Consider the following 10659-nt stretch of genomic DNA (forward strand, 5'->3'; position numbering starts at 1 on the left):
CGCATTCGTTACCCACCCCCCCCCCAAAAAAAAAAAAAAAAAAAAAAAAACACACAAAAATAATCAAGCCAATTCGGTTCAATGAATCGGACTTTTTATTGAACATGAACTGATCCAAACAATACACTGTCATCATCAACCACCCGAGTCAGCCAATTCCATTCCCGACGTTTTTTTTTTCCTACCCCAAACATTTTAACACCAGCCTTTAAGTTTGTCTCGCGTGATGAGAGAAGTCACATGAATTGATTGCGGGAGGAGCCTGGGTGGGAAGGGCATATTAAAAGAATTGATTTATGAATATATATAAATATATACCTCTGAAGATGGAGGTTACTGATTCGCTGTGGCGACCCCTTGAAGGGAAAAGCCGAAAGCAAAATATATATATATATATATATATATATTTATTTTTTTTTGGGGGGGGGGGGCGCGCAGCCCGAATTACAAGTCTGACAAACTACCGATTCAGCACAGCCTCTCATTCCATTTCTATGGGTGAGCATGTGCTCTTGAGACCACGTACGACGATGCTCTCTGACCGCACTCGTTACTTGAGGACAGAGCAAAGGGAGATGATGAATATGGTAAAAAAAATCTCCCCATAACAATGCGTGACATCACACTCCTGCTAACTGTGCCATGTTGATTGATTTACAAAATACCCCCCCCCCCCAAAAAATGTTTCATCATTGAATATATTTTTTGTGTGTGTGTGTGTGTGTGTGTGTGTGTGTGTGTATATATATATATATATATATATATATATATATATATATATATATATGAATGTTGTATAGGGCTAATGAACAGAATGTGATAAATGTGCATTTGTAAATAAGTATCGAGCTAATCAGAAAACCTTAAAAAAAAATCAAACCAGGGGGGGGGGTGTGATGTCATATCCAGGGAACACTCCAGAAAATAAAAAAAATTAAAACAGGTTCTCGGCTTTGTTTTCTTACAAATGGTGACCTCCCCGCTGCCTGTCAGGCCGCCGTCCGCCACACCTGAAAAAAGAAGCAAAGACGTCAAAGCCGGCGTATGCTGGCGCGGCGCAAGCTAACAGGAATCCCCCTCGTGCCAAAAAAATTACAAAAGTAATTGTTATATTAACATTAAAAACACCTTAAATAGAAATCTCGGAGGACGACTAGAAGAAAAATGGGGTCATTACAAAATCAAATAAAAAGGGAAACACTTAGTGCAAATGTGGCTTTACATTAGATACGTTTTACTTTTACAGAAAAGTGACAGCAAGGAAGTAAGACAAGAAGAATACATTTCCAAGAAAGCAAAGGTGACTTCCCCCAACACAATGGCGGCCGGCGTCCAGAGAAGCTGTTAGCTCATGGACAAGAGACAAACAAAAAGCATCACGAGTGCAGCACAGATTAACAACTGCTTGGCCGTAGTAACCTTTGGAGAGCAAATACTTCATTCCAAATAATCATTACTTGTGGTGGGGGGGGGGGGGTTAGGGTAGGGGGCCTGTAAAAAATAACATTTAAATGATGATAATTTAATCACATACAGCGGCGCCTTGAGATAACGGGTAGCGTGAATTATCGTACCCCGCTCAAAAACATTCCAGACAGGTAGAATCTGAACATAGTGGTCCCCCAGACAATTGCATTTTGGGGAAGGAACCCCCATTATTGAAGTTTCCCCAATATCATTACAATAATACAATAATAATAATAAATAAATGCCAACAAATACTGTAGTTGATTTTTGCTATTCAAAAGATCCCAATCCGCCTCGCATGAGCGGTGTCCAAAGTATACCAAGAGATGGTCCGCAACGGTAGGTGACATTCTTAACAGAGGACAAAGTACAAGCAGCGGTGAGTATCAGAATCAGAACCAGAATCATCTTTATTGCCAAGTATGTAGAACACACAAGGAATTTGTTTACATAGAACACGCTGCACTATCCTTACATTGTCTGTCTACATGTGTTGCTCCACCAATGTGAGCTACTATCCATCGATTCAGGGATGATGCCGTCACCACTACCACACATGCTAGTCCTTAGCTCTGTTATTTTAACCTGTTTGTTAGCAGGAAGCTAAGCAGGCTACTTTGCCAAAGCTCAATAATAATAATAATAATAATAATAATAATCCTTCTTTTCCTTTCGACTTTTCCCATCAAGGCGTCGCCACAGCAAATCAGTGTCCTCCATCTTTAGAGGTTTGATCTGCATGTTTGTTTTGGCCAAGCTTTTATGTCGGATGCCCTTCCTGACACAACCCTCTGTATTTATCCGGGATTGGGACCGGCACAAGAAGACATATGTGCCTTTGTGGCTACAGAACAAGTAACTCGCTCAGTAAAAGGCTCCCAAACACAAAATGTAATAATAATAATACTAATAATAATGCATTTCATTTATAAGCGCCTTTCAAAACTCTCAATGACACTTTACAGTCACAGGATATTTTTTCTGCGGGTGAGCAGTGGCAGCCACATGCGTCAGCGTTCACTCAACCCGCAACTAAAAATAAAAAACATTTAAATGATGTACAGTAATACCTCGGTTTTTGACCATAATCCACTCCAGAAACATGTTCGAAAACCGATTTGTTCAAAAACCGAGACATCACTTTCCATTATAATCAATGTAAAAAAAAAAAAATCTGTTCCAAGTCTAGAAAAACTTTTACAAAGCACTTTTAAACAAGTTTAGTCACAAAAAGGTTTCCATTTAGGACTAACTACGCAAAAAATATTCTGTGACTGTAAAGTGTCCTTGAGAGTTTTGAAAGGCGCTTATAAATGAAATGTATTATTATAATAACGATTTTTGAAAATTATGTACAGTGCTCATTGGTTTTTGACTATAATCCGTTCCTGAAACCTCCTTCAAAACCGATTAACTTAAAAAAATAATCATAATATTCTTGGTTGTTGAACGCCTTCGCTGCCATTCCCAAATGTATTGGGATTGGTGTGATGTGGAGCGCCATTCCCAAATTTGTTCTCGTTTTGGTTTTTCTTGTTTGGGAGCTGATAAAGCTCTGGCCATGGCCTCTGGCAATGTTTATTTTTCCTTTCCACAAGGGGGACGCATTTGCCTTTTGTCCATGTTAGCGCTTTGTTCCAACTTCAGCTGTTGTTAAAGCGCTATATAAATCAAAAAGTATGTAATGTACTGTATTTTCTACATCCGGCCACATTTAAAGCTCAGATAACTCCAGACCCATATAATTTAGAAATTAACCTTTTTTTCTGATGAAACAAGAGTCTAAGGTTTCTAACACTATACTTAAAGTTTATGTAGTCCTAAAACTCCATATTCTGTGGGTCCTGCAATTTGAGTGACAGTGACAAAAACCCTGGCACTGGAGCGGACACATTTTTCTCATATCACCTGGCAGTCAATGAGTTAAATTACACACATGGTCTGTTGTATTTAGTTTTGAAATCAACGTGATCTGGGAGTGACAATAAAAAATCCTAAAACATTATTTGACGTCACTCGTATCTCAAGGCACCGCTGTACGTATCTTTCAAACAACTTAAAAACGAGATGAAGCATAAATTGGAGAATAAAAATGGCAACATTGTATCCCATTTTTTAGGGGAGGGGGTTGTTGTTGTTTTCATTTCGAGTTGATATACAGGATGTTGTGAGACCATACCAAACGGCAGCAAGCGAGAGCGTTTGCGTCTCGTACCCGGTCCGCATTGAGCGGGCCTCGAGAGTATCTGGAGTCAGCTCATGGCCTGCAAGGAACCTCCGCTGGCAGGTACAAACAAGGTATGTCACAGTTAGGAAACACAACATACTTGCTCTCTTTTTTTGATTTTCCATCAACTCTACATCCATTACTGCAGTAGTAGTAGTAGTAGTAGTTGTTGTAGTAGTAGTGGTTTACCTGTTAACGTTACAGTTAAAAAAAGAAGAGACCAAAAACGTGTACACAAGGAGGCTGCAGGCGTTTAAATAATCACCCCCGTGTAGCCGCTACGTTACCAAAAGGAAAATGTATCAATTACAACATTATATTATCAAACAGTTAATCAACACGACTATTTTACTATTTTTTGCCGTCTGACAGGAAGCGATGGCGTGTCGGAGTGGACATACCTACTTGCATCCGGAGAGGCAACCCCCGAGCGAGCGGTTTAGTACGGTCTGTAACTGTTGCTGTGAACGGGGCGCCGCGGGGACTTGCCGTAGCCCACCGGGTCATCTACACATGAGAGCACAAAAACCACAAAATAATAACAAAGAGTAAAAACAAAACAAGAAGCAAAAACACTTCCAAATCGGGCACATATTTTAGCACCTCCCGCCCCTTCCTCAGTTCTAAATGGAAAATCCATACAAGTGTGACATTTAATACTCACTGGCCGGGCCCCTTTGTGCGGAAAGCGACCGTCGCCGCCACGCCACGAATGCCGCAAAGCCGAAACGGCGCGTTACAGACATTACAGACAAAACATTTGGAAAGCGACTGTGGCATAATGCAACGCAAAAAATAAAATACAAATGGCTTTGTATAAGGTGTGGCCAAATTCTGATGGACACATTGAAGTAAATAGAAATATATAATGTAACACTAATGGGGACCTAATGGGGCAATCAGAGCCAGGCTTCAGAGAGCCTGGCTCTGATTGCGTACTACTCGCACAACCTCAAAGCAGGCACCTATCAGAGCAGAGGTCTGGCACCGCCACCTTCTGTCTATTGGGGATATACATATAGGGCCAGAGTTACCAGCACAACTTTAGTTCGCTGACAAAGCTCTTCGGATGAGGAGCCAAACGTCCGACACCTTCAAAGAAGTACAGATGACGGCTGAAGACAGCTTTTCAACGCAACTCAGTGTTACAAATGTTTTGATTTTAGGTCAAATTATGTTTTAATAGTGAATTAATTAATTTGGTTAAAATCGGACAATTATACCGGTCAGATGTAGACTTATATTGATGGTTTGAACTAGCATTAGCCGCTAACACTCAAACAGCCGCACGTCATGCAGATGCGGCCTGACGCCTTCCTCTCAGCCTTACATGCTAAACTAGCTATTAGGTATCTATTAGCCAGCTGGCTTTCTAACTGAGTTGGCGCGTGTGGCTGCTGCTGCTCACCCACTGAGAAACTTATCCTGTGACTGGAAAGTGACCTTGAGAGTTTTGAAAGGCGCTTATAAATAAAATGTATTATTATATCTGAAATCCTTTTATTTGCCCCTGAATGTATTTTTGACTCCATTTTCCCCTAGGATATCATGTTTTTGAAATATTTATTTTTGATTTTTAAATTTGACTTTCAAAGGCAATATGCAATTTACAATTTGCTGTCATTATCCATCCGGGCAGGCTGCACTTTGACCTTCGGAAAGGCAAAACATTCACCACGAAAATTTGCGGCAATCGCAAAGTTTGCTCATGCAACGATTAGCAAGCATGGCCCCATGGCATTGAATGACGGGTTCCATTTTACCATGGGAAATATTTTAACAACGAAGGCATTTTTTTTTTTTACTGTAATGTGCATGCCAGGCCAGCAGTTGCCGATGTCACTGTAGGTGCTTCACTGTTCGCGTCATGTGAGCGTATGCTAACAGGTTGAATTAATTGTTCTAAACGCAAATGCCGGCATTCTGATGTGAATTTTTTTTGGAGTGTGACCATCTTTTTTTCACACTTAAAAAAAAGGGGTGAAATGCTGTTGTCAATAAACACGGAAGACCAGGGCAGACAGACCAACGCATGGTTATGATGAACTTTTTTTCATAATCTTTACGATGGTGTTATCTGCGCTATCAAACATTATACAGGTGCATCTCGCTAAGTGGAAAAGTCCATTTATTTCACCAGTTCAATTCAAAAAGCAAAACTCATTGATTCACTACACACAAGAGTGTCATATTTCAGGATTTTATTTTTTATATAATTTTGATGATTGTAGCTTACAGCTAAAAAAAAACAAAACAAAAAAAACACACCATCTCAAGAAATTAGAATGACACAATCCAAAATGATTTTTGTTTTAAATATAGAAATTATGTATGCAATTTTCCATGTGAAAAGAATGATGTTGAAACAATTTTGGAGTTTGAAATTGAGCAACTGAAATAAATGAACATGTCGACAATATTCTAATTTATTGAGATGCACCTGTATAAGAAGGAAGAAGAAGGGAAATTCCCATCAAAACTGTCCTTCCATATTAGGTACCAAAAAAAAAAAAAAGAAAAAACAAAAATACACTCACAATGTTAATAAAACATGTTTAGATGCACTGTTGACATTAAAGATTGACAAGAGTGACAATGACAATATTGATATTTGATGCGGGTGTATCGATCCTGTATTGTAACAGACAATACAATACATCATCATATCCATAACCCCCTCCCCGACCCCACCTCAACCCCTCCCACCCTCAATAAAAATAGGATCTAGTTCGTTCAAAGGGTCTACAGAGATCTTCACACATGGACTTACTACTGTCGCCACCGTATCCGTAATAGTTGCCGTAACCGGAGGAGTAATCGTAGCCGCCGTATCCGCCGTAGCCTTGATTGCCGTAGCCGTAGTTGCTGTAGCCGTGATTCCAGTAGTTGCCGTAACCCTGATTCCAGTTTGGACCGGGACCTGAGATGACACGGTCGGATCACACTCGAGGCCAAAACGACTGCCCAAAATGCCTTATCTGGCCGGGCGAGCACTCACCGCCCCCCCTGCCTCGAGACCTGGGCGAGTAGCCTCCTCTGCCTCCCCAGTACTGCTGCTGCTGGTATTGTTCCTTAGACATGGCCACCTTCACTTCACACTGCACACCCACACAGTCCCCACATCGTTTTGATTTTCATTTCTGGCCAGCTTGGCGACGGCGACTTGAGGAGAAAGGCATTACCTTGCTCAGCCCAATGTTGTGGTACTTCTTCTCCATGATGGTCTTAACCGGTTCCTCCTCCTTGAAGGTGATGAAGCAGAAGCCTCTTCTTTTGTTGATTTTGCTCTCCATGGGAAGCTCCACCGCCTCCACCTGATGGGAATAAATGCATGTACGATTGCTGTTCCATTAACAATTTAAATTAAAAAAAAAAAAAAAACAATAAAGAAAATGGAAGGAGTCCAGCCACGGATACTGACCTCTCCAAAGGTAGCAAAGTACTCTCGCACTTTTTCCTCAGGGGTGTCTGGAGAGAGGCCGCCCACAAAGATCTTCTTGACCGGCTCCTTGCTCTTCATGGCTTTGGCTTTTTTGGGGTCAATCACCTTCCCGTTGAGTTTGTGCTCCTTCTGCGCAGTCACCTGGACAATGAAATCATCCATCCGGTCAGGATGAAAACAAACCAGACCAACGGGTCCCGGAGCACCTGACCCAACGTGTCATTACAGAAAAGGATTCATTTGAAGCATTTACACAATGTTAAAAAAGGCTTAATGGCAAGCACTCAAAACTCACAAGAACAAAGAACATAGTAGTAGTCCAAGAATCTTGCTTGGAACATCACAGATATCGAACCAACAGCTTGAAGGGCTTTTCAAACACCGCCAGCGCGTACCTTGTCAACACTTGCGACCTCCTTGAAGAGCACAAAGCCGAATCCCCTGGAGCGACCGGTCATGGGGTCCAGTTTCAGAGTGCAGTCGATCACTTCCCCAAACTTGCAGAAGTAGTCTTTCAGGTCCTTCTTGGTCGTGTCCCAGCTGAGGCCGCCGACAAACACCTTCCTATCGGAAACGTGACCATACGACGATAGGTACTTTTGGATATTCACGGGGCACACCATGAGGTACACGACCTAGCGAACGAGCGGCATCCCCACCAATCCTTCTGGCCAACCAGACAGCTGCTTTTTTTTAATGATTCCCAGGGTCCGTTCCCACTCTCTCAACATCAAGAAATTGGAGACTATCTAACATGTCTTTGAAGAAATGAAAAGCGGATGACTCTTTCGCACCGGTCTCCAAATGAGATGTAAGGTGTGCTAGCTTCAGGGTGATTATTTGTCACTTCCCGGTGTGAAGTGTAAAACTGACACAACAAAGTTCAATGTACAGTATTTAAGCGACACGACTTGACGAGTAGCAGGTAAACGGCGCTTGAATGGCACTTGTTGTAGCCCTTGATCTACATTTCAAACATTTAAGTCTTACCCTTCATCCTCCTCATTTTTACTGGCGTCGATCCTCGCCCCGTCGGCCTCGCCCTCAGCCAGGCCGCTATCGACGGCCGCTGCGGCACCCATAGGGTCGTCGGTGTAAGGGTCGCCGTCCTCCTCCATCCTCATGATGCTCACATCTTCACTGAACTCACAGTCGTCCGACATGTTGGTTTCTTCCTTCCCTCTTTCTTGGCGGAGTTTTTATTTGTGGCTGGCGTTGCGTCTGTAATGAAAAGCTAGGCTAGAGGCTAGCTCAAATGCCCGAGGCTCACCGCGAGGCTAGCTGGAGCGTTGGCCTCTGAAATTGGAGCGCGTACTTCAGCTCGGCCGCGGGTTACAAGAAAAGTTGATCGAATTGGTTTCAACGTGCGACGTTTGTCGTTTATTTACTTGGCGGCGGTTCTCCTTCTTTGCTCGCGTCTTCTTCGCTCCAAGTGCACTTGGCCCGCCGACGAAAGACGATCTGCCGCAGCGACACCAGCAGGCTGGGAGGCGCAGTTAGCATGACGTGGACTTGAAAGGACGCAGCCGCAGGCTCGAGCTTCACTCTTTGTCTTGCAACAATGAGAGTCGTGCTAGTGAATTAAATATAAAACCCAAAATCTGCAACGCAAAGCAACAAAGACAACTATTAGCACATTTCTAGTGGATTCGCGTGCTTTGAAACAGCGTAACGTCACATCCACGCCGATCTACCGACTAAGAGAAGCTAATTACGCTAACGTCAGCTAAACAGTGAAGAAATAAATAGATCAACATTCATGGCCACTGTGGCGATTCCCTCTTGCACCACTGCTCTTTTGCTGGATATCGAGGGCACAACCACTCCAATTACATTTGTTAAGGTAGGTTCAAAAAACAAACAACTATAGCAAGCGATCATATTGAGTAGCCTCATCTGTTCACTGCACGCAGGCAGCAGGAACGTTTTGTGTTCATCAAACTATTTACTTGTAATGTAAATTCCAAGAAACAACTTCACAACTTTTTCCTTTGCATTTTTTTACTGCAGGATATTCTGTTTCCATACATAAGGGAGCATCTTGAAGATTATCTGTCAGCTCACTGGGAGGAAGATGAGTGCAAACAGGATGTTCATCTTCTCAAAAAACAGGTCATTTAACGCATTTCGCCAGCAAAAAGTGTGTGTGTGGGGGCGGGGGGTACCTTTGAAAATGTCCCCAGTTGTCATATGTTACTCCAAATTGCACCTGTGACAGATCGCAGAGGACACTAGGCAGAACCGGGCGCATCCCATCCACCCTGTGGACCAGACGGTGCACACGGATGAGGAGAAGGCCATCCGGGAGGTGGTTGACGACGTGCTGTGGCAGATGGCCGCCGACCGCAAGTCCACGGCGCTCAAGCGGCTCCAAGGTCACATGTGGCGAGCGGCGTACTCGTCGGGCACAATCCGAGGCGAGTAAGTGGCCTACTCAAATCATCGGCCAATCACGCTTTTTGCTTCAACATAATTCCAAGATGGTGGCAATCAACACATAACTATCAGTCATTGTTTTTGTTTCAATGAGATGCAAATTCCCTTTAATTCAATTTTGGTTGTTTCGGCTTGGTCAGAAAGTTCCAAAAGGTTGCGATTGATGCAAACACGGCGACATTTGTACGCAGGATCTACCAGGATGTGACGCCGTCCATCCGAAGGTGGCGAGGGCACGGCCTCAAGGTCTTCATCTACTCATCGGGCAGTGTGGAAGCCCAAAAACTACTCTTCACACACTCGGTGGAGGGTGATGTTTTAGAGGTGAGTTTTTCATTTCAAGAACCCCGCCTCCCTGGAACTTTTGGAAAATTCTGTTTGTGGTTGGGGCATGTTAGAAAATTTTGATGATTTACCTGCGAAGCTTCCGTTCGTGAAATTTGTTGTGGTCTATATTGGCGTGTGAGTGTGACGGTTGTTTTCTCCTCCCTCAGTTATTTGACGGTCACTTTGACACGGCTGTCGGCGCCAAGGTGGACGCCAAAAGCTACCAAAGAATCGCAGAGAGGATCGGCTGTCCGCCGGGGGAAATTACCTTCCTGACGGACGTCCCCCGAGGTACAGTAGCCATTTTTTTTCTCTTGAAATGCTTTGAACATTGCAGGCGAGGATCAATTTAGCAGCGCGTGTGATTGCAGAGGCCAACGCGGCGGAGGACGCCGGCGTCAACGCGGTGGTGGTGGTGCGGCCGGGCAACATTGAACTGACGGAAGAAGAAGCGGCGCACTACCGTGTGGTCACGTCTTTTGGGCAGCTGCAAGTGACGGCTAGACCTTAACAGAGATGGTACAAAAACCTCAAGTCGAGATGTATTTAAAAAGGGGGCAAAGCGCCGCCCCCCACCACCTCAATGTTGTTAGTGTCATTTCTCCCCAATTATTGTTGTAGCGACTTTGTTTGTCCCGGTTTTCAGATTGTGCATCTTGTCCGAATTGGAAAATGCGAGCGTACAAATAAAGGCACAAAAGCTTTCTTGTCTCCAGCAGGGTCAGTGACCTTGGAAATTAATGACGAGGATTGAAAAGAT

The 10659-nt window shown here is 43.5% G+C and overlaps 2 protein-coding genes across 3 annotated transcripts; one reads left to right on the forward strand and one right to left on the reverse strand.

Annotated features, from left to right (window-relative positions):
* Positions 1 to 758: 758 nt before the first annotated feature.
* Positions 759 to 8555, reverse strand: LOC148884272 (heterogeneous nuclear ribonucleoprotein D0-like). Its single transcript, XM_089020029.1, has 8 exons — positions 8127 to 8555; positions 7532 to 7700; positions 7116 to 7277; positions 6877 to 7008; positions 6693 to 6792; positions 6465 to 6614; positions 4096 to 4201; positions 759 to 1010 (listed from the first exon to the last, which is right to left on the reverse strand). The coding sequence occupies exons 1-7, from the start codon at positions 8297 to 8299 to the stop codon at positions 4134 to 4136; spliced, it is 954 nt and encodes a 317-aa protein (XP_088876155.1). The 5' UTR covers positions 8300 to 8555; the 3' UTR covers positions 759 to 1010; positions 4096 to 4133.
* Positions 8556 to 8646: 91 nt separating this feature from the next.
* Positions 8647 to 10603, forward strand: enoph1 (enolase-phosphatase 1). Of its 2 annotated transcripts, XM_089020030.1 has the most exons (6): positions 8647 to 8979; positions 9147 to 9248; positions 9355 to 9557; positions 9764 to 9896; positions 10067 to 10190; positions 10271 to 10603. In XM_089020030.1, exons 1-6 carry the CDS (start codon positions 8896 to 8898, stop codon positions 10408 to 10410), a joined length of 786 nt encoding a protein of 261 aa, XP_088876156.1. In that variant the 5' UTR covers positions 8647 to 8895; the 3' UTR covers positions 10411 to 10603. The 2 variants fall into 2 exon arrangements, with proteins under 2 accessions (XP_088876156.1, XP_088876158.1); XM_089020032.1 differs by lacking the exon at positions 8647 to 8979 and having other exon boundaries at positions 9147 to 9245; positions 9351 to 9557.
* Positions 10604 to 10659: the final 56 nt, after the last annotated feature.

The sequence above is a fragment of the Hippocampus bargibanti genome, linkage group LG18 (genome assembly GCF_051943395.1).
Source record: "Hippocampus bargibanti isolate YZ-2025 linkage group LG18, ASM5194339v1, whole genome shotgun sequence".
NCBI classification, from domain to species: Eukaryota; Metazoa; Chordata; class Actinopteri; order Syngnathiformes; family Syngnathidae; genus Hippocampus; species Hippocampus bargibanti.

What these genes read in the sequence shown, in the direction of transcription:
- LOC148884272 (XM_089020029.1), bottom strand. Translation starts at nt 8,299, where the DNA reads ATGTCGGACGACTGTGAGTTCAGTGAAGATGTGAGCATCATGAGGATG. An exon ending in ACAACATTGGGCTGAGCAAG is followed by an intron (nt 6,793 to 6,876) that starts GTAATGCCTTTC and finishes GTGGGTGTGCAG; the next exon opens with TGTGAAGTGAAGGTGGCCAT. An exon ending in CGGATACGGTGGCGACAGTA is followed by an intron (nt 4,202 to 6,464) that starts GTAAGTCCATGT and finishes TCTCATGTGTAG; the next exon opens with ATGACCCGGTGGGCTACGGC.
- enoph1 (XM_089020030.1), top strand. Translation starts at nt 8,896, where the DNA reads ATGGCCACTGTGGCGATTCCCTCTTGCACCACTGCTCTTTTGCTGGAT. An exon ending in CTCCAATTACATTTGTTAAG is followed by an intron (nt 8,980 to 9,146) that starts GTAGGTTCAAAA and finishes TTTTTACTGCAG; the next exon opens with GATATTCTGTTTCCATACAT. An exon ending in TGGAGGGTGATGTTTTAGAG is followed by an intron (nt 9,897 to 10,066) that starts GTGAGTTTTTCA and finishes CTCCTCCCTCAG; the next exon opens with TTATTTGACGGTCACTTTGA.